The sequence below is a fragment of the Danio rerio genome, chromosome 10, assembly GCF_049306965.1.
Source record: "Danio rerio strain Tuebingen ecotype United States chromosome 10, GRCz12tu, whole genome shotgun sequence".
NCBI classification, from domain to species: Eukaryota; Metazoa; Chordata; class Actinopteri; order Cypriniformes; family Danionidae; genus Danio; species Danio rerio.
In genome coordinates, this window is record NC_133185.1 from 8,743,144 (window position 1) to 8,765,701 (window position 22,558).

A 22,558-nucleotide genomic window follows, 5' to 3' on the forward strand; every position below is an offset into this window, starting at 1 on the left:
AAATAAATTCACAGTAACCTTTCCTAAAGTCACGGACAATAAAGCAACAGAAAAGACCTTGCTGGATGACTCTGATGCGGTCCTGTGCTGCTCTCTGACCCATTTTGTCTTTCTTGGCTTTAGATGTGGTGGTCATTTCTTTAGCATCGTAAAGCTGAGCAGTGAGCAGAAGGTATCTGTCGTTCTGCAGAAACATGTCAGCTCGTGAGAAGATTCTGATGTTAAAGTGACATCATGTAGAAAAGACACCGAGTTAAACTCACAGGATCAAACTTCTCATCCAGCTCTGGGTTATGAACTATGTCCTCCTTTTGCTCTTCATCGCTGCTCTGATCTTCAGATTGCTGAGCGTAGCGCAGGATCCACTCCTTCATACTGCCACCATCATCTTTAACAGGAGTCTGTCAATAGAAATATTGTTGAGTCTTAAATGAATAAACCTATTTGTGCTGTGTTTATCCTTGTGGTGCGATTGGGTCTGTGTCTACTGTGAATACACAGCAGGGATCGACAATTAGGACTGTCCGATGGCCTGTGGCTAGCAGGCAAAACGCTCGGGACAGTTGACAGGATCATTACTGACCTGATCGGGCCAGTGCTTCCTTGTCAATAAAGTTTAATTTTGCTGTGACTGTCAATTGCATGCAAATGGGGTGCTTTCACACCTAGACTTTTGTTTCGGAACCTAGTGCGTTTTCCTAGTTGCAAATGGTTGGCAAATGTGAATCTTGTGATCGCGCTCGTATTTGCGCCAAATCAATCGACCCGAGATTGCCTGAACGAGGTAGTCTTGCCTCGATTAATACGAACTCTGGAGCTGATCGATTGTAGTGAGAAAGCAAAACGATCCAACGAACTAACAATCCAGGCTATGTCACAGTTATTATGGTTGTGTAAAAGCCTTATATACAGCTATACTGTATGAAGAGAGAAATATGAGTAGGGCAGGATGTCATTCCTACCAGCAAATGTGCATTTCATGTCTAATACAAAAGTGAAAACTTGCTGAAACATTACCGAGAGCTGTTTATCCGTTAGTAAAATTGACAGAAATTACCATCTGTTCATTTATAATGATAAATTATAATACAAAATTAACATTGCATATATCTTGTGATGTGTCTATTGAATTTTGAAGTCATTGATAAACTTCGGGTAAAAGCTTAATGTGACTACTTAATGTGACCTTTTTCATAAGGTTATTTTTACAGCATCAGCATTCAGGTAAATAGACTTGAGCATTCATTTAGTTGTTCAAGCATAAAACAAGATGAAAGACCGTTGTAACCGCTAGTGCCGTCAGTAACAGCAGGCTAGCGCAGAAACTCCATTGAAAATACTACAGTAACATAAACTGTAATATTTTAAACAACTGGCGGTGGGAAATTGAATTTAATGCAGTGCTTCTTGTCCGATCTGAGACCCACTTCATATTGTATATCTAACAGTCAGTAAAGATCGCTGATTTTTAAAAAAATCAGATCTTAAAGGGCACCTAGGTTACCCCTTTTTTCAGATTTACATTAAGTCTTTTGCGTGTCTAGAATGTGTATGTAAAGATTCAGCTCAAAACACCCATCAGATTTTTCATTACACCTTTTACTAGATCCTGTTTTATACATCTTTCACCCAGGGGGTTGTTTTGTCATACTGCGCCCTTAAGGCGAGGCCTACTGTTTCTATGTGCTTGTCAGTGTGCCTTAAATCTCCTCCCTCGGCTGCGTCAGACAACCGACGGAGTTAAAGAAGAAGGTCTCACGTAGCGTTTGTGGGAAATACTACAGTAAAAACTTTACCAATACCAATGAGTATTTGTTGTGCAGTTGCATTGATGAGTCACACACAATATCGTTACAAAGTACACGCACGCGCGCGCGCACACACACACACACACACACACACACACACACACACACACACACACACACACACACACACACACACACACACACACACACACACACACACACACACACACAGATACACATCTGTGTAATCTGAAGCATCTTCTTTTATAATTGTTTTGACACGCGGCTGTGCTGATGAAGTAAAGCTGTAGTAAATCGCTGTACTTCATTACACACGTGCACTGTTTTAAACCATTTTAAACATGTGAAACTCACTCTTGATCACATTTGATGATAATTGATGATCCTAGCAAACTGAACCGACCTTTTATGCTCTGCGCACTTCTAGTCTTGTTGACATGATTATACACGTGACTACCAGGACATGCTACGCGAGGCAATCAATTGGGTGGGTGGGGGGACCGCATTCCTACGTCAAGTTGCGGTCAGTCTGAAAACCGTTTTAATTGGTCCACCGTTTTTATGTTGTTAAATTGAAAAAAAAAAAAAAAAAGGACTGGTTGTGTTTATTTCACCGCAATATGACAGTCTATACACTAAATATACACACGTCTGTCCAAACTATTTTTCGAAATGATTTTTCACTATAGGTGCTCTTTAAACGTGACAATTTTTTAATGGAAAGAAAGTTCACTGGAAGCCCTTGGGCTGCTTGGCTGAAATGTAAAAGTTTCTGTGCATCTAGCCCAGGGGTGGCCAACCCTGTTCCTGGAGAGCCACCTTCCTGCAGATTTCAGTTGCTACCCATATCAAACACACCTGAACCAACTAATTAGGACCTGAACACTACGTGATAATTACTGGCAGGTGTGTTTGATATGGGTTGCAACTGAAATCTGCAGGAAGGTGGCTCTCCAGGAACAGAATTGGCCACCCCTGATCTAGCCCATTATCCATTGTGATATCAATGCTCAAACGGTATATTGTGCAGCCCTAATATACGTGTTGGTTAGGGATGCAACGAAAATAAAATTCTAGACTGAAACTGAAAAATCTAGACTCCCTCGGCCGAAGATTTGTCATTTGGTTTGCAATAATTATTCATATTAATAAATAATATAATTCTGTAAGGCGTTTTAAAATGTAAGTCAACTTAAATTATACTGATTATAACCATAGACTGTAAAATATATGGACGTAGCATCCGTGACGGAGATTCAGACACCTGCTGTCATATTGCTTGGACCTGGCTCAGACACACTTTACTTTGGGAGAAATGCTTAATACTTTATCACTTGTGACTTGTTTGTATTCTGACCACTTGTGCTTGGTTGTATACTATATCAATAAAGTGTTTAGCCTTTTAAAAACACTGCTGTAATACATTGAGCCACTAAACATTGTTCTTATGACGTTTTTCAACAGGAGGAAAACGCAAATTACTTCCAAACATTTTAGATATAGTCTGTGTTAGTTAATGTAGGACTATTGATGAAATCCAGCATAACACTGTATGGCAACGCATCAGATGACAGTTCTAGAGCCTACAGCTAATCAATCTGACAGATTCTGGAGTGCATTACAGCTCTAAATATAAACGATAAATGATCGTAAATAAAACAAATACATGTATAGAGATGGTATATAAGTATATATCTTTACTCACATGGGAAACGGAGGCCACGTGAATGGTTTGTAAGCACAATTAAGTGCACTCAGTATGTCATGCCATCTAATAATTGTAGGAAACTAGTCCAAAAGGCAGTTGACAGTGTAAAGCCACATAAAACAACACAGAAATATGATAAATATGCCGAGTTCAGTGGCTAATCTGCAGGATTCAGCTGAGGTGACGTGACGGTGACCAACGAGACCTAGCTGTCATTTAAGTGGCCACGCCCTTAATTATGCAAACTTAATATAACTTAATATAAAGGAAACGGACGAGTTATAAAAAAAAATTCACCCCGCTCACAGTTCATGAAGGGTAATATTAGCTGTATTAACCAAAATCTTTTTTTGTACCAGGCTGTAAACACCTTTTTTTCTGCTGTAAAGTTGGCCATTCTTACAGTGGGCTCAATTAAAAATTGCAGTTTTAGTTACTTCCGTATTGGCTTCCTGAGGGAGAGCGGGAGGTTGCCGCTTGATTTCAACAAACACAAGCCAAAAAATAACCACAATTGTGACCCTGGAACACAAAACCAGCCTCATGTTACAGGACGATATTTCTGGCATTATGTAATATGTAAAGGCATTATGTAATCATGTCCAGCACTTTAAATTACCATTGTGTATGTGATTGGCCTTGCCTTGTCTAATCTTTAAACAAAATAACTTCCTTCACTTTCAGATTAAGAGACAGAGAAAAATGTGTCATCAAGATTCAACACTTTAACACACCTTTGCCTTTGGTTTCTCCTCTTCTTTGGGCTCTTGGTTTTTGTTCCCCTGCTGTTTCCTGTCCTCTTGAAGAGGTTGAAACTTGGGTCGTGTTTTCTGTTTCTCCTCCTGCATCTTCTGGCTGAAGCCCTCTGGTAGTTCATCTTCATTTACGAAAAACAAAAGGAGGGTTTAGGCTGATGATCGGATTATATTGATGAGCAGATTATGAATTTACAGCTATAAATGTAATCTTTTACCATCTCTGAGGTTAAGACAGAGCCAGTCGAGGGCAGAGTGCAGATCTCCTCCGTACAGCACACTGCTCTTCATGGCCTCCTCGATGTGCTCCGTCTTAAACTGGAACTTCTGCAGGGCTGTGTACAAATCCTGCCAGGCAACAGACCATATCCGGGTTTTTATAATATTCTTGGGTAATAAATTATTTTAATTGATTGATTGATTGCTATTAAAGGTGAAATTGAAATGAATTACCAGTAGCTTTTTGGAGGTGAGTCTCCCGGATATAGGCCCTTTATCTGCATATTCTTGTCTGTAATCGTTGATCAACTTGATCACCTTCTTCTCCAGTTCTGGTTGGATAATAACCTTCAAGACGTGGAAAAATAAAATAAATAAATACATTTTTAATTTAAAACTAATATTTCCAGTAAGAAAAGTAATACTGTCAAAATAGTATTATTAATAGCAATAAATGTGAAATATTATTACTAATGTCACAATTATTTGCATTTCATCTGATGCTTATTAAGAGATGGTAATTTATTTATGTGGAAAACTTGGAAGACTTTTTAATATGTGATAATTTGCTGAATTAAAATTGACATAATTATAAGATAAAATATTGTTTTGACGGCAATAATGAAAATCCTATTGAATCTATTTAAGATTGTATTCAAGTCTAAATATATTTATTTAAGATAATATTTTTATTTATTATCCATGTAAAATTTGACTCCACATAAGATATGAAAAAAGAACACAAATAAATGTATAAATAGTAAAAACAATTAAATTGCAAATGTAAAATTCTTTGTTTAGTCAACCAATTCCAGATTTGGGACATTTATTTAAATTAAAGACCCAAAGACTTTTTTTTTCACATGATCCTAAATCGAGGCGACGCAGTAGGTATTGCTGTCGCCTCACAGCAAGAAGGTCGCTGGTTCGAGCCTCGGCTGAGTCAGTTGGCATTTCTGTGTGGAGTTTGCATGTTCTCCATGTGTTCGCGTGGGTTTCCTCCAGATGCTCTGGTTTTCCTCACTGTCCAAAGACATGTGATACAGGTGAATTGGGTAGGCTAAATTGTCAGTAGTATATGAGTGTGAATGGGTGTGTATGGATGTTTCCCAGAGATGGGTTGCAGCTGGATCCGCTGCGTGAAACATATGCTGGATAAGTTGGCGGTTCATTCCGCTGTGGTGACCCCGGATTAATAAAGCGACTAAGCCAAAAAGAAAATGAATGAATCAATGATCCTAATTCATTCTAATACTCTGATTTGCTCCTCAAAAAACATTTTATTCATTCAATAATTTTATTTTTATTTTATTACTTTCAATGGGGTTTTAACAAACATAAGAAAGATTAAAAGTGAATAAAATGTCTGGTTCAGTGTTTTTTTTTTTATTTTTTTTATTTAAAAGGTCAAAATATGAGTGAAATAATAGAATCCTTCAGGTACATTCAAAACCAACTGTACTTATTTTTCTAACCCGTATGATTTAAAAAAAAAAGTTTTGATTTTACTGCAAATGTCACATCCATAATGCTGGAATTGGTCTTATATAAATGCATTGTACTATAATATTTGCATACAAAACAATAAAAACTAGTGGTTAGTGGACAATAGCATAGCATAAAGTTATTAAATGACAATTCATTAGTATTTTGGAGCTACAGTGTGATCCCTAAATAAAGTATTTTATTTGCATAAAATTTTAAATAAGTGACAAGATTTTTTGCCATATGAACTATTGGTATACTGAATGACAATTTACTTTGCATCTTCTATAAAACATATCAAGGAAAAACCATGAATGGTTATGACTCACCTTCAGGATTGATTTATCAGATCCACTGTTTGTGTCAGTCTGTGCATTCGCGTTAAGACCGTATGTTTTGGGAGCTTCAAAATAAAAAAAGAAAACATAAAATTCTGATTCATTTAATTCAAATCAATTGATTCACTGCATCTGATTTGAGTCTTCAATGTTTATTTGAGTCGTAAGAATCAAACTCCTCAGGCAATAAGTAATGCAAGTTGTCAAATGAAGTCTGACCTCTGGGTTTGTTTTCTTTAGAGGTTGTTTTCTCGTTATTTGGTCTCTGCTGCTGTTGTTTTTTACCGGTGGATTCAGACGCTGCATTGGTTGCAGTAACAGCAGCAGCAGCAGCCGGTTGAGCACTCGATGAAACTGCAGCAGACTTCTTTTTCTTTCCACCCATAGCGAAAACAATCAGCTTACCTGTCTGTTACTGACCAATACAATCCACATTTCTGTAAATAAAACTGTTTAGGTGAAAAATGATAAAGCAGAGTGTGCTCACTAAAGCCAACTGTACTCAAACCTGTCAAACCTGTGAACCATGAAACTACAGATGCTGCTTTCAAAATAAGAGTTCAGCGAAAACTGTTGGATGAATTTTTTTTGTTGACCTTTCGAGACGTTTTTTACTGTTTTTTTATGTTGGCATTATAACCAATTAAAAAAAATTGCAGTTTTATTGCAGAACAAACTTCACAAACAGCTGTAAAATGATAAAAACAAACTGAACATATTATATGCAATATTAAAATAGAATCTACATAAAATGAATAAATATGCATGATACATGAACAATAAAGCATATTAAAAAATATATATATATATAAACAGTACATGTACGTTTATATCGATTTATTACTAACAGATAATGAATAATAATTAAATTCAAAATCATTGTATAAATCCAAAAAGATGCATTTTAATTATTACATTGATATTATCCTAATAGCTTGTGTAATAGAACAAGTCAGCTTTATCTGTTCATTTGTAAACATAAAAATTAGAAATTGAGAATTATTTAATGAAGAGTAATTAACTTCCAAACTTAAAAACACAACGGTTATTCTTTAAATTAATATATATTTTGAATGTTTGGTTTAATCCTATGGGTTTAATCACTTGGACTTTTACCATAGCCTATTTTACACGATCATTCGGCCGCACATCATTTCCGGCACGCGGCCTGCGCATCGCACTCTGGGATTTGTGTCTGTTTGAAGACATGGCGGACGCCTTTGGAGACGATTTGTTCAGCGTGTTTGATGAAGAACAGGCCGGTTCCAGCAAAAAGGCCGCTCCAAAGTCCGCAGCTAATGCAGGGTAGGTGAACGGTCGCGAATTCGGTATGATTTGCAGAACAGAGCTACAGTTATTGCAGTTTCCTCTGGTTACACTAAACACATGTGACGCGCACTCAGAGATCAATAAACGCAAGAGAATCATAAAAAGTCATTTGCTTCTACCTTTTATTCGTTGGAAGATAAGAGTTGGATGAGTTTTCTTTCGTTTGTGATGCTTCAAAGCGCTTATATAAACGTGCTTCCCCAACATCCTACATTGACATAAGGCAATACCATAATATGACCATTCAATCAAACGTAAGCACAAACATATCTGATTTGCTTATTATTTGTCTGTCTATCAATATGTTTCACTCTACATTTGTTCATTTGTCTTTTTATGTGTATAGTTTCTGTTTGTCTGTCTATCACATGTAAAGAGACAGTTCAGTCAAGAATGGAAATCCCACAATCTTTTTCTAAATCTTTATTTTTTTCTGTTAAACCCCGAAGAAGATGGTTTAAAGAATGTTGGAAAGTATCCGCCATTAGCTTCCATAGTATTATATAATCCCTTCTGTAGTATTATACAGTCCCAAACAGTTTTGGAGCAACATGAGGGTGAGTAAACAGTAAGTTTTCTGTTTTGGGTGAACTATCGCTTTAACATGGAAAATGTTTGAAGACTATCCAGAATGTCCTACTGACTGATTTGTTCTGGTTTAGTTGAGCACTGAGTGGACATCGAGTGAGACTTTCGTTATATTTTATGTAATAGGAAAACGCCTGATAAAGCTGGCAAACCACAGGGAGATTCAGCATCTTTGCGCAAAAGAGATGCTGATGATGATGGTCCTGATGAGATGCTGCTGGGGAAAAGGCAAAAGCTGGAAACGGTGTCAGCGGAGGAGATCAAGTAAGTTTAGTTTACTTCTGAAATTCATCATATGGCCCATTTACACTTAGTAATAAGGTTTAGTGTGCTTTTATGGCCGTTTACACTGTCAAAAGGTACCTAAAAGTGAACCGTACCGCACCACTTTTTTGGCCCGTTTCCACTGAGTGGTACGGTACAGTATGGTTTGGTTTGGTACGCTATTATGGCCGTTACCACTGTCAAAAGGCGTACCGAACCAAACCCTACCGTTCCACTTTTTCGGGACCCTTTCGAAAGGGTCCCAAACTGCAGAAAGGGTCCCAAAAGGTGGAGCTACACGCGCAGCTGAACGCTATTGGTTTACAGAGATGCGTCATTCATAGACTCAACAAGCCAGAATGTAAACAAAGGACCCGCCATGTTTCAAATACACAGCGAGAGATTACAGCGGAATTATAAATACATATGCAACCATGGTCGATCCTGCAAACAAACCCTGTCGTCGTCATGATAAAAAGCCACATAGCCATGGAGAAGAGCAGATTCACCCTGTGCCGCGTTGTTTTTAACGAGCCAGTCTGAAGCCCGAGTGGTTTCACTTTCTTTCTTGTGCTCGCCGCCCATCTCTATCTGAAATAACAAACTTCTTGATCTGATAATAATAGCATGCATTTGATTATTGACAAGCTTTGGAAACCCGATCCTGTGAGAAGCTGACAAACGCGAGAGTGACATATTCAGAAAGAAAAGGACAATCGCGAGAGTGGAGCACAAGAAAAAAGCCGAATCCAAGGAGCACGTTATTTCCTCAGCAAACGTGAACAAACTGCTTTGTTTTAATCTTTATTATCACCTTTTGGACTAATATGAACTAAGAATGACTCTCTAACAGAAGCTTCATGTGCTGCTGAAGATTATAGACTCAGATGAGAGGTTTTCGCTGACTGTAGGCTATACTTTGTGTTGTTTTGAGCCTAATTAACGACGAAATGTCTGCTTTGATTAGTTCTTCTGTAGTTGGTAACATATCGGAGACTGTAAGGGTCTGTATGTGTTCATATATGTTAATTTATTTATTTATTTAATATAATTATATATAATATATTATAATAGACGTTACAGTAGGCTATTTCGCACCGTCATTGATCTGCAGTTATAATCAACTCCTGTTTATAGAAAAGTTATAGAAAAGTTAGTAATAAACATTCCTACACAAGTATTTATGTGTGTAAAGCATCTGCTTTGTGAGAAGTGCTTTTTATATGATATGTGAATGACCTGTGCAGCTTTATTGTAGACATTTTCACGAGCGAAAATGACGTAGACTGAAATTTTGTCATACACCACGCCCACCAAAAGGGTACCCTTGGTAGTGGAAACGCAAGCCTGATAAAGGTGACCCGTACCGACCCGTACCGTACTGTACCAGTCAGTGGAAACAAGCCATTTGGGAACCCTTTTGGAAGGGTACCTAGCACAACAAAAGTGTACCAAAAGGTGGAGCTAGACGTGCAGCTGAACACTATTGGTTTACAGAGATTTGTCTGTTGCGTGTGCACAAGCCAGGAGAATGATTACAAAGGAAGCGCCATTTTTAAATACACCGCTGATAAATTACACTGTAATAATATATACATTTAGTAACGAGCCGAGGTTTACCCGAGCTCAAACAAACTTTGTCTTGATGAGCAGCTACAACGCCATGAAGAAGAGCAGAATCTACCCTGTGCCCTTTTGTTGTTTACAATGCCATCTAAAGTGTGAGTTGTTTCACTTTCCCGCGCTAGCCGCATGTCTATATTTAAAATAACAAACTTCTTAACCTGATGATAATATTGTGCGCGTGATTATTAAAGTGCTTCTGACATCCGATCCTTTCAGAAACAGATAAACGTGAGAGTGAAGTGAAAAAACAAAGGAGAAGTCCGAAAAAACAAATTATTCTTTCAGCAACCAAAAAACATGAACAAACTGTCATGAGGTTACATGTTCTGGTGAAGATTTAAGACACTGTTGAGAGGTTTGCACTGACTGTGAGCTATATTTGTGTTGTTTTTAAACCCAAAAAAGGACTAAATATATGTTGTGTGAGAATGACATCGACTGAAACTTTCCACTCCCCATTGGTACCCTTTTGGCTGTGGAAGCGCAAGCCTGATAAAGGTGACCTGTACCGACCCGTACCGTACTGGACCACTCAGTGAAAACAGGCCAATAGTGTATTAACTTGACACTTAGGCTATACTGGTTAAAATGAAAGTAGAAGGTGCTTTTGAAACTATCTGCTATTAAAGTAAATCAATGTTGATTGTTTTATTTATTTTAATAATGACTTTAAATGGTGTTGGATGTTTACAAAGGGGCCATCTTCATCAATTATTTTACCACCTCCACCTTTTGGCAAAAATCCGACAAGCTGTCACAGCTACCAAATGACCCTAAGTTGTCGGGGTTGTGTATTAAATTTTATTTAATGTTAGTCTTTTTAAATAAGATCATGTTTTACTTGGTAAGATTACAACAATGATGCTTAATAGTTTCAAGGAGCAGAAATCGAATGATGAGGATACCTCCGCCTCAGTTTGAGCCAATAAAAGCCCAGTGAAAAGAAACCAAATGGAAAAAAGTGTTTTAAGTGATGAAGTATATACTAAATATCTTTGTCCATCTAAATATCTTAGTCATCTCTGTCCACTTTGTAAAGTGTTTTTTTCTTCTTCATAAAACAAGTTTTTCTTAAGTTAATTCTCATGAGAGATTTGTTTAATTTTATTTTTATGAAGTACATGAGCTAAAATGCTAAAAACATGGTAAAATGTAATAAAAATTAGCATTGTCTTCACTGCAGTTGCAGCCATGTTTTTTTTTTTACTTATACAGAATTTTAACACCATTGCAGAATATTTTAATCATGACAGTGATTTGATCATTATTATTACTTGCATCTTTATATTGTTACATGTACAGTGTTAAGTTTTGTAAAGCATGATTTATTTTTAAGTGTATTTGTTGGCCAGTTGTGTTCAATGGAATAAATATTAATATATAAATGTTTTCAAGTTTTAAAACCATTTATTATGTTTTATTGTTCCACTATAGAAATTGTATTTACAATAAAATATTATATTTGATAGTTGTCTCTCATATTGTCCCACCGCAGCATTAATTTATGGAATAGAATACTTTGTCTGAAAATAATAGTTTATTCAGTTTAGTTCCCTACCCCCTAATAAACACAATAGTTACTTTCCCAGGTTTCTTTTATAATGATGTAAATAAATTTCTTACTCTTTTGCTTTCCATGAAAAGTAACGATAATTAATTACTTTTTAAAAGTAACATGCCCAACACTGCTTCTGACCTCTAGTAACTTGTACCTTTACAACTTTGTCATTCTCCAGTCTGTCAGAGCTTATGCCGAAAGTGAAATCAGAGCAGGTGGAGACAGTGGAGGGCTGCACTCATGAGGTAAACACACAGACAATAAAAAGTAAATCCCTCTGTCAGGTCTATGTGGTGACCATGTTTTCCTGTCTCAGGTGGTTCTTCCTGCCAATGAGGAATACACTCCGCTGAAACCACGTGTTGGAAAAGCTGCCAAGGTGATTTGAACTACTCAGAGCTCTATTTGTCTATCCTTAAGTTTTCCCTTTAATTTAAACATGGTTTTCTTTCCTCATGCAGGAGTATCCCTTCATACTCGACCCTTTCCAGCGCGAGGCCATCCTGTGCATCGATAACAACCAGTCTGTGCTTGTGTCGGCCCACACGTCAGCAGGAAAGACCGTGTGTGCCGAGTGAGTGTCCTTAAACTGAAATGCTGTCTTAGCTGTGCAGCCATGCAATAGTATTTTACATCTTAAGTCTTTACATTTAATTACAAAGCAATTTATACAATGGAGATTGTCAAAGTCACTTTACAAGGATGAGCTGAATGAATGTTGTTGCATGCTGGCTCAGGCATGCAGCGAATCAAGAAGAGAACCGAATCAAATAATAATTGAAAAAAAAAAAAAAGATAAATTGGTAAGAAGAAGATACCACATTCGGTAAAAAAAAGATATTTATTTAAAGGTTGCAAAAAATAATATAAAAGATTAAAGGAACACAAATATTACTTGTATTAAATTTAAATGTCCAACATAACATATGGTTCAAAATAAGAACAAATAACTTAAGATCAAATTGCAACATAAACAAAAAATAATAGAATCAGAGGGTACGCAAAAAAAAGTGGATCTTAAATGATCCACAGAAGCAGTCTACTGGAACACATTTTTGCAGCTCCTTAAAGGGCCATGAAACCCCCTCGTTTCAGCAGGGTGTTTTCACACCTCTACTTTGGAAAAAGTCAGAAAAGTGGGCGTGTCCAGCTCTGTTTAGGGGGGAGTGTCGGAGGAAGAAAAGTGGGATGGTGTAGGAGTGTCTATTTGGGCACGCGCGAGTTTCAGAGTCAAAATACACACACAGGAGAAAGTGATGGTGTTTAACCTACACGGACATCTGTAGTCAAATTATTTGCCAAATTATTAAATGGTGGACTGTAACTGCAGTTTGGGTCTTTCATTTAGGGAATTCATTCATGCCCCTCGTGACAAACGAGATATTTGATTCGAGGAACTGCTCTAAGCGTGTATTTTTCATGAAATGTTTGATACCGCACGGCGAATGAGAGAAAAAAAAACCTCTGCATTTCCCGGAAACTTAGATGCACACAGCAGGTAGCGTCAAAAAGCCGAGTGTGTTATTCCGGTCACTAAATGCGGTGAAAACCCTACACGAGGTTAAAGTTTGGTTGTGGTGCTAACATGTTTACACTCGGTGCAATAGTTTGTTTGATACGAATAAAATAAGAACTGAATAAACAAAGAGCATTGGTCGCTCACCTACCAAATCTGTAGAGACAGGACAATCACCAGCAACTAGAGCTGCGTCTTTATTAAGAGAAGACTACAAGCGAATCCGGGTCTCAGCGTTTGCAGTTGAGAACAGCTCTCAGGTAAACAATAATCCTCCTTAGACACGCAAGTTATTGTTGTCGAGCGTCGCGTACACTGTTAATCCTCACGTGACTCCAGCTGAGCTCTCACAGAGAGAAAATGAAAACGAAACTTAACTGCAGCAAACTATAAAAGCAACACTTCCCGCTTGTTTTGCGAATACAACGTGATGTAAGTGTCGTCTAAACACTGTGACAGTAATGAATATTAATGAAGTTGCACAATAGAGCGCGCTGATTGGTTTGAACCAAGCCTTACTCATGCATTAATGCATCACACTGTAAGATGTAATAAGACTCACTCTGGCACAGACGTCCAGTCTGCACGCTGGAATACACGCTATTATGTCATGACCGTGACGCAGCTTCAAAAATTCGTTTCAAACCGGAAGTACGAATTTGCTTGAAATAACGCAAAAACAACCAATTTACACTTTTTAGTGAAATATAGGTGTCCTAATAGTGTTTTTAGCAGTGTGGGACACACATACGACTGTCAACAGCTCAAAAAATGTGTTTTGGTGTTTCGTGACCCTTTAAGTAGGATGTCAAATTAGCCATACCTGCTCATTCTGATGTCCTAATAACAAAAGAAAGGAAAACCTTCCAACCAACCAATTACAAGAATGTAAGTGTCAAATAACATTAAAATTCATATCTTTAAAATTCATATTTTTAATGCCAGACAATAATATGAACCAGTGACAAGACAAAATCAAAAACCTACTTAAAGAATGTTAGCACCGTTTTCATCTGTATACTTGGTTTTATTTAAATTTGTTTAAAACTTGAACAGTTTTTTTTTTTTTTGCCATGACATAGCCAGAGAAGTTGATATGGCAATAAACTCAAAAATCTCTCTCTTTTGTATTTATTTGTGCTATTGTTTGTAATTTTGTTTCTTATTAATCAGTTTAACTTAATATAAGTTGACAAGTAGTTTATTCTCTAATGTATAATTATTAACTAAGAAATTAATTCTTAATTAATTTGTAATTAATCAGCAAAATAAGAAATCATGATTTATATTTTCATTTTGTACCAAAAAAGTATTGTGCATCAATATTTCTTAAGGTGTCATGTTAAAGTTAGAAGTCCTAGTATTGTGACAACACCATTCTGCATTAGAGTCCCAGTGAACCGGAAGATGTGATCATTATTGTTTTAGTACTGTGGTGCAGTTTCTAGAGAAACAGAGTTTTAAATGAGCAAACAGCAGGCGTGGCTTGTTTTTTTTACCGCTGGCTGAATGAATGTAGTAAAGAAGACCTTTCATTCAGAAAGATAGGGAAAGGAGTTTTAGAAGTTATTACACCCTAACAGACACCACCTCCTGCTCACTATTTCTGTTTGTTGTCATAGCTGACAGTAGGAGCAACGTTAGCCATGCCCATTACCTCAAAATCATGTAATCTGGTGAATTAACTGAAAACAAACAGGAAGTGCATTTTCAGATTTCAATTAAAGATTAGAAGGACAAACTTTTTTTTTTTTTTTTTTTTTATGACATGCACAGGTGAATAGTTCACTACAAAACTGGCAATGTGAGCTAAATAAATCATATGGTTAGTTTTGATTGCCCTCTGGGTTTAAATCATTATGAAAAATTGTAAATGATTTCCTCCTTACGCAGGTATGCCATTGCTCTGGCACTCAGAGAAAAGCAGCGTGTCATCTTCACCAGCCCCATCAAAGCTCTGAGCAACCAAAAGTACAGAGAGATGTACGAGGAGTTTCAGGATGTGGGGCTGATGACCGGTGATGTCACTATTAACCCCACTGCTTCCTGTCTGGTCATGACCACAGAGGTGAGATGAAGATCTGTTATCTGCTGGAACATCAACGACTGTTGCTTTTACTTATTGATTGATTTGTTTTGCTGGGGTGTTTGATTTCTTTCAGATTTTGAGGAGCATGCTGTACAGGGGGTCAGAGGTCATGAGGGAGGTGGCATGGGTCATCTTTGATGAGATCCATTACATGAGAGACTCAGGTGGGTTGTGCTTAAGGTGGTCATTTAGGTAATTTCAATGTTGTTCATGGTTATTTTGTCCTGTTTTATTTAAATGTATTAAACTCTGCAGTTATTCTCCTTGAAAAGGTCCTGTTAATTTTCTGGTTCTTTAAAGGTCCTCCTTCAAATACGCAATGTGCTCTGATTGGTTAGCCCCCTCAGCATGTTCTGATTTTCCATTTTGTCCAGAAACGCTAGGATGGAATTTATGTACTGACTTAGAAAATATTTTTGCTGCTTGTTCAAACTGTTTATTTAAAATGAGCAGAAACAAAACATTTCTCGAGATTTTGGGTACGAAACATTTATTAATACGTTTCCTTTTTGGCTTTGTACCTTTATTAATCTGGGGTCGCCACAGCGAAATGAACCACCAACTTATCCAGCACATGTTTTACGCAGCAGATGCCGTTCCAGCTGCAACCCGTCTCTGGGAAACATCCATATAAACTGTTTTAATACACTACAGGCAATTTGGCCTACCCAAATCACCTATACCACATGTGTTTGGACTGTGGGGGAGACCGAGAACTGAACTAATTTTGTTTAGCTTGGAGAATTTCTCTTAAGCTCTTTGTTTGCCAAATACATATCAGAATTGGCGCCTTGTTTAAAAAAACAATTTATTTTTCTGTATGCAGCATTTGGCTGATTTTGTTACCCACGGTTTGTTGTTAGAGTAAATTTTTACCCGCCTACATGGAATAATCATGTCTTTGCAAAAAGCCACATAGGAGCATACAGTACCGACAAACATATCAAAATTATCACCACAGGACTGATTAAACATCACCCAATCTGTACAGTCATAACACTCCTGCAAACAGAGCGCAGATTCATCAGACCAGTCCATGACATTCATTGTCTGTGTTTTCTGCCTTTTTAAACCAGTTTTATATTTGGGGATTAGATGAACACAATTATGATCGGCTGAGCCAAGTGGAGGTAGTGGCAGTGATTTATTTGCATTCTTTACAGATCCATAACAGAGTGGGCTGCTCGATTTTGGGGAAAAATCATAATCACGATTATTTTGGTCATAATTGTAATCACGATTATTTCAAACGATTATTAGTTGAAGTCAAAATTATTAGCACTCCTGAGAAATTTTTTTAAAATAAATATTTCCCAAATTATGTTTAACAGAGCAAGGAACTTTAAGGGCTCTATTTTGACGGTCCATGCGCAGAGCGCAAAACGCAGGGCGCAAACGCTTTCAGGGCGTGTCAGGACGCGTTTTTGCTAATTTAAGGACGGGAAATCTGCCTTACGCCACTGCGCATGGTCTAAAAGGGTTGAGTTTATTTTCTTAATGAGTTATAGGTGTGTTTTGAGAATAAACCAATTAGAATCTCATCTCCCATTCCCTTTAAGAGTCAGCTGCGTCGCGCCAAGAGCGCATTCGCTATTTACAGGACGCAAAGTAAGTCTAAGTGGAAAAAATGAGCATTTCACAAGCAAACAGTTAACAGTTTTTTAACAGAAAACTGTTAAACAGAGCATCTACTGCGTGAGAATGAGAGATAATGGATCACTTTCACTTTCGCTCTTGGATAGGGAAACCTTTACGCACAGACATCAATTAGTCTATAAATAAATAATTTTGTTTGTTAAGCCCAAATATTCGTTTCAAAACTATTTCTAAACTCAGTTCTAATTTCCAGCAAACGAATAAATGAATAATAATAACAAAATGTGCACAAAAACCTGAGTTATATCCTAAAACACATGCTGTGCCCCATATGGTCTAAAACCTGACAGGTGGATAAGTCGAAGCTTGTTTTTAATAAAACAAATATAAATATGGATATAATAAATAATATTGCTAATAATAATAACATTATACAAAAGCAAATTGTTATGAATGAACTGAAAAAGCCTCCCGAGATGAAGAAGACGTAAAAGCAGTGGATTTCATATTTATATAGGCTAGAAAATAATATGTTTTGTAATATTTTAATCCTTTATATTTATATTCTATATTTATTCTTATTATATACTATATATATCCTTAATATTTACATTTTTTCATATGTAAAGATATTTGCCTATTGCTCTCTTGTGCGTATTAAGCAGTGTGTAAGCGAGGCGCAACTCTGTGCCGGAGTTTAGACCGGGTTAGTTTTGGTCTAATAAAAAATCTATTATAGTTTCTCAAAATAGCAATGCTATGAGCATATTCACCAGCAAGCAGCAGATAAACTGACACCCATAACAACGTGAGAAATAAAATCTCCATTGTAGTCAAATTGCACACGAATATATTTAAAATACTATCCCATAAATAATTAAAAAGAGAGCATTGTTTATTGTGACAGGCCTAGTTGGGTTCATCTTTGCATTTTTACAGTGTAGTGATTTTACTAATCCAGGAAGATTCAGAATGAGCTTTATTTGCCAAGTGTGCACAAAAAAATACGGGATTTGTTGTTTTCAGGAGTTTTTGCCACATGAGAGCAGAAAAGACATTGAAATAAGTGAGAAAATAAATAATAAAAAATTAAATATCGGGGTATGTTTTAGACCTTAAAAAGAAAATTCTGTAAAATAAAAATGAACTTAGAATGTTGTAACTTTGAGTATGTTGTTTATTCCAAATTAGCTCATGTTATTAGTTTAATACTTGTAACTACAGTTTAAATGGTGAAATCATAATTAGTGACCCCTTTAATGATTAATCGGCAGAAGTGACCTAAAATGTTGTGAATGTACTTTAGCTATTATTAAATATTTCTGGTTAATGTGATCTGCAGAACGTGGCGTGGTCTGGGAAGAGACCATCATCCTGCTGCCAGATAATGTACACCATGTTTTCCTTTCTGCCACCATTCCTAATGCTAGACAGTTCGCAGAGTGGATTTGTCACCTCCACAAACAGGTTGGTTATTGTTCATTCTGCATTTAATTTTTTCTGATCAAACTGGTGGTTATAATTTAGTAAATGGTCTAAGAATTCTGTCGTCATAAGACTTCTGTTAATCTTCAATGTTCGCTCAAACTCTCCCTCTTCAGAAATGCTCATTAGGATATATAAAAAAGAAAGTACTCATAGTGTTTAAATTTGATTTTATAAAAGGTGTTAGAACCCTGTGGATAAATTGTGGATATGCTTAAATGACTCTTCACTCTTATTAATTAATTGCTTGCTTGGGTACAGTGCTCAGCATAAATGAGTACACCCCTCACAGATCTGTCTTTTAAATTATTATTTTCTTTAGGATGCTTTACGTTCATTCATTTATTTTCTTGTCGGCTTGGTCCCTTTATTAATCTGGGGTCGCCACAGCGGAATGAACTGCCAACTTATCCAGCAAGTTTTAACGCAGCGGATGCCATTCCAGACGCAACCAATCACTGGGAAGCTTCCACACACACATTCACACACACACACTTATACACTAAAGACAATTTAGCCTACCCAATTCCCCTTTACTGCATGTCTTTGGACTGTGGGGGAAACCGGAGCACCCGGAGGAAACCCACGCGAACGCAGGGAGAACATGCAAACTCCACACAGAAACGCCAACTGAGCCGAGGCTCGAACCAGCGACCTTTTTGCTGTGAGGCGAAAGCACTACCTACTGCGCCACTGCTTCTTCTAGTATGCTTTTCAATAGGTGTGAAATATACAATTTATCATTTACAGTAGGTTACAATGCATTTGTGCATTACATTAGATTAGCTACATTAGATTACATAATCTAACAAAAAACTTAAGATCATAGTCCAAAAATTAGTAAACCCAAATAAATATGTTGGGGGGAAAATATTATAAACAGGAAAAATCAAGAGAGGCATAAAAATATTAAATTTATTTGTGGACATATATGTGCTATACACATAGAGGACATATACGTTTCTGGCATATATGTGGACATATGCGTTTCTGACATGCAGTATATAGGACATTTGTGTTTTACATATATGGACGTGTTTGTTTCTGGCATATATTTGGAAATATATATTTTTGACATATAAAGAACATCAGTGGACATTTTTCTGACATATGAGACATTGATATTTCTGACATACATTTCTGACATAAATGGGACATATACATTTTTGGTATGTGGACATATGCGTTTCTGGCATATATGTAAACATATATGTTTCTGACATATATGGGACGTGTACGTTTCTGGCATATATGTGGATATATATATATATATATATATATATATATATATATATATATATATATATATATATATATATATATATATATATATATATGTATATATATATATATATATATATGTGTATGTATATATATATATATATATATATATATATATATATATATATGTATATATATATATATATATATATGTGTATGTATATATATATATATATATATATATATATATATATATATATATATATATATATATATATATATATATATATATATATATATATATATATATATATATATATATATATATATATATATGTGTATGTATATATATGTATGTATGTTTCTGTTATAAATGTGGACATGTATACGTTTCTGGCATATATGTGGACATGTATACGTTTCTGGCATATATGTGGACATGTATACGTTTCTGGCATATATGTGGACATGTATACGTTTCTGGCATATATGTGGACATGTATACGTTTCTGGCATATATGTGGACATGTATACGTTTCTGGCATATATGTGGACATGTATACGTTTCTGGCATATATGTGGACATGTTTACGTTTCTGGCATAAATGTGGACATGTATACGTTTCTGGCATATATGTGGACATGTATACGTTTCTGGCATATATGTGGACATGTGTACGTTTCTGGCATATATGTGGACATGTATACGTTTCTGGCATATTTGTGGACATGTATACGTTTCTGGCATATATGTGGACATGTATACGTTTCTGGCCCATATGTGGATATATGTTTCCGACATATATGCTTCCGACATATATGTGACATACAGTTGAAGTCAGAATTATTAGCCCCCTTTTGATTTTGATTTTCTTTTTTTAAATATTTCCCCAAATGATTTTAAACAGAGCAATGAAATTTTCACAGCATGTCTGATAATATTTTTTTCTTCTGGAAAAAGTCTTATTTGTTTTATTTCGGCTAGAATAAAAGCAGTTAATTAAAAAAAAAACATTTTTGGGACAAAATTATTAGCCCCTTTAAGCTATTTTTTTTCGATAATCTACAGAAAAAAACCATCAGTATACAATAACTTGACTAATTATCCTAACCTGCCTAGTTCACCTTATTAACCTAGTTAAGCATTTTAATGTCACTTTAAGCCGTATAGAAGTGTCTTGAAAAATATCAAGTAAAATTATTTACTGTCATCATGGCAAAGAGTAAATAAATCAGTTATTAGAAATAAGTATTTAAAACTATTATGCTTAGAAATGTGCTGAAACAATCTTCCCAGAACAGAACAGAAATTGGGAAAAAAAATAAACAGGGGCGATAGTAATTCAGGGGGGCTAATAATTCTGACTTCAACTGTATATGTTTCCGACATATATGGGACTTATATGTTTTTGGCATATGTGGGACATATATGTTTCCGACATATGTCTTTGAAATATATGGGACTTTTATTTGTTATACACATAAGGAATGTATACCTTTCTGGCATATACATGCTGTACATGTAGAGGACATATACGTTTCCGACATATATGGGAAATACATTTACAGCATATACATGGACATATATGTTTCTGACATATATGGGACATATACGTTTACGGCATATACGTGCACGTATACGTTTCTGGCATATTCGTGGACGTATACCTTTTCAGCATACATGTGGACGTATATGTTTCTGGCAAATATGTTGGACATATGTGTATCCGGCATATATGGGACAGATGTTTCCAACATATATGGGACATATGTTTCCGAAGTATATGGGACATATAGGTTTCCGAAGTATATGGGACATATAGGTGTCCGACATACATGGGGCAAATAGGTTCCTGACATATTTGGGGCATATAGGTTTCCGACATATTTGTGGCATATAGGTTTCTGACATATATGGGAAATACGTGCTTCCGACGTATATGGGACATACGCGTTTCCGACATATATGGGACATACGCGTTTCCAACGTATATGGGACATACGCATTTCCGACGTATATGAGACATACGCATTTCCGACGTATATGAGACATACGCGTTTCCGGCGTATATGAGACATACGCATTTACGACGTATATGGGACATACGCATTTCCGACGTATATGGGACATACGCATTTCTGACGTATATGGGACATACGCGTTTCCGACGTATATGGGACATACGCGTTTCTGACGTTTATTGGACATATGCGTTTCCGACGTATATTGGACATATAGGTTTCTGACTTAGATTGGACATAAATAGGTTTCCGACGTATATGGAACTTATAGCTTTCCGACATATATCGGACATTTGTTTCCTACATATATGGGACATGTATGGTTCCGACATACAGTTGAAGTCAGAATTATTAGCTCCCTTAAAATTTTTTTCTTCTTTAAATATTTTTCAAATGATGTTTAACAGAACAAAGAAATTTTTATAGTATGTCTGATAAAAAAATTTTCTTCTGGAGAAAGTCTTATTTGTTTTATTTTGGCTAGAATAAAAGGCGTTTTTAATTTTTTAAACACTATTTTAGGGACAAAATTATTAGCCCCTTTAAGATATATTTTTAACGATAATCTACAGAACAAACCATCAGTATACAATAACTTGCTTAATTACCCTAACCTGCCTAGTTCACCTAATTAACCTAGTTAAGCCTTTTAATGTCACTTTAAGTTGTATAGAAGTGTCTTGTAAAATATCTAGTAAAATATTATTTACTGTCATCAAAGCAAAGATAAAATAAATCAATTATTTGAAATTAGTTATTAAAGCTATTATGTTTAGAAATGTTTTGAAAAAAATCTGCTCTCCGTTAAGCACAAATAGGAAAAAATAAAAATAAATAAACGGCCTAATAATTCAGGGGGGCTAATAATTCTGACTTCAACTGTATATGGGACATGTATGTTTCCGGCATATATGGGACATACAGTATTTGTTTCCGGCATACATGTTTCCGGCATACATGTGGACATATGTTTCCAGCAAATATGTGGAC

The 22,558-nt window shown here is 36.1% G+C and overlaps 2 protein-coding genes across 4 annotated transcripts in view; one reads left to right on the top strand and one right to left on the bottom strand.

Annotated features, from left to right (window-relative positions):
• dhx29 (DEAH (Asp-Glu-Ala-His) box polypeptide 29) overlaps positions 1–6,802 on the bottom strand; it is a 42,590-nt gene extending 35,788 nt beyond the window's left edge. For both annotated transcript variants that reach the window (XR_012386103.1, XM_692841.10), the window contains exons 1-7: positions 6,494–6,802; positions 6,266–6,339; positions 4,686–4,799; positions 4,451–4,580; positions 4,212–4,354; positions 264–401; positions 58–184 (exon numbers count right to left, since the gene is read on the bottom strand). Coding sequence is in view for 1 of the 2 variants with exons in the window: in XM_692841.10 (XP_697933.6) it covers positions 58–184; positions 264–401; positions 4,212–4,354; positions 4,451–4,580; positions 4,686–4,799; positions 6,266–6,339; positions 6,494–6,659 (892 nt within the window). In the remaining variant the exon portion in view is untranslated. The remainder of the gene's footprint in view (positions 1–57; positions 185–263; positions 402–4,211; positions 4,355–4,450; positions 4,581–4,685; positions 4,800–6,265; positions 6,340–6,493) is intronic.
• Positions 6,803–7,451: 649 nt separating this feature from the next.
• The window catches only part of mtrex (Mtr4 exosome RNA helicase), a 68,656-nt gene continuing 53,549 nt past the window's right edge, over positions 7,452–22,558 (top strand). The window contains exons 1-8 of one of the 2 annotated variants that reach the window (XR_012385868.1): positions 7,452–7,579; positions 8,318–8,455; positions 11,818–11,884; positions 11,956–12,018; positions 12,101–12,213; positions 15,049–15,223; positions 15,318–15,408; positions 18,183–18,307. Coding sequence is in view for 1 of the 2 variants with exons in the window: in NM_214768.1 (NP_999933.1) it covers positions 7,482–7,579; positions 8,318–8,455; positions 11,818–11,884; positions 11,956–12,018; positions 12,101–12,213; positions 15,049–15,223; positions 15,318–15,408; positions 18,183–18,307 (870 nt within the window). In the remaining variant the exon portion in view is untranslated. 2 annotated transcript variants of the gene reach the window in all.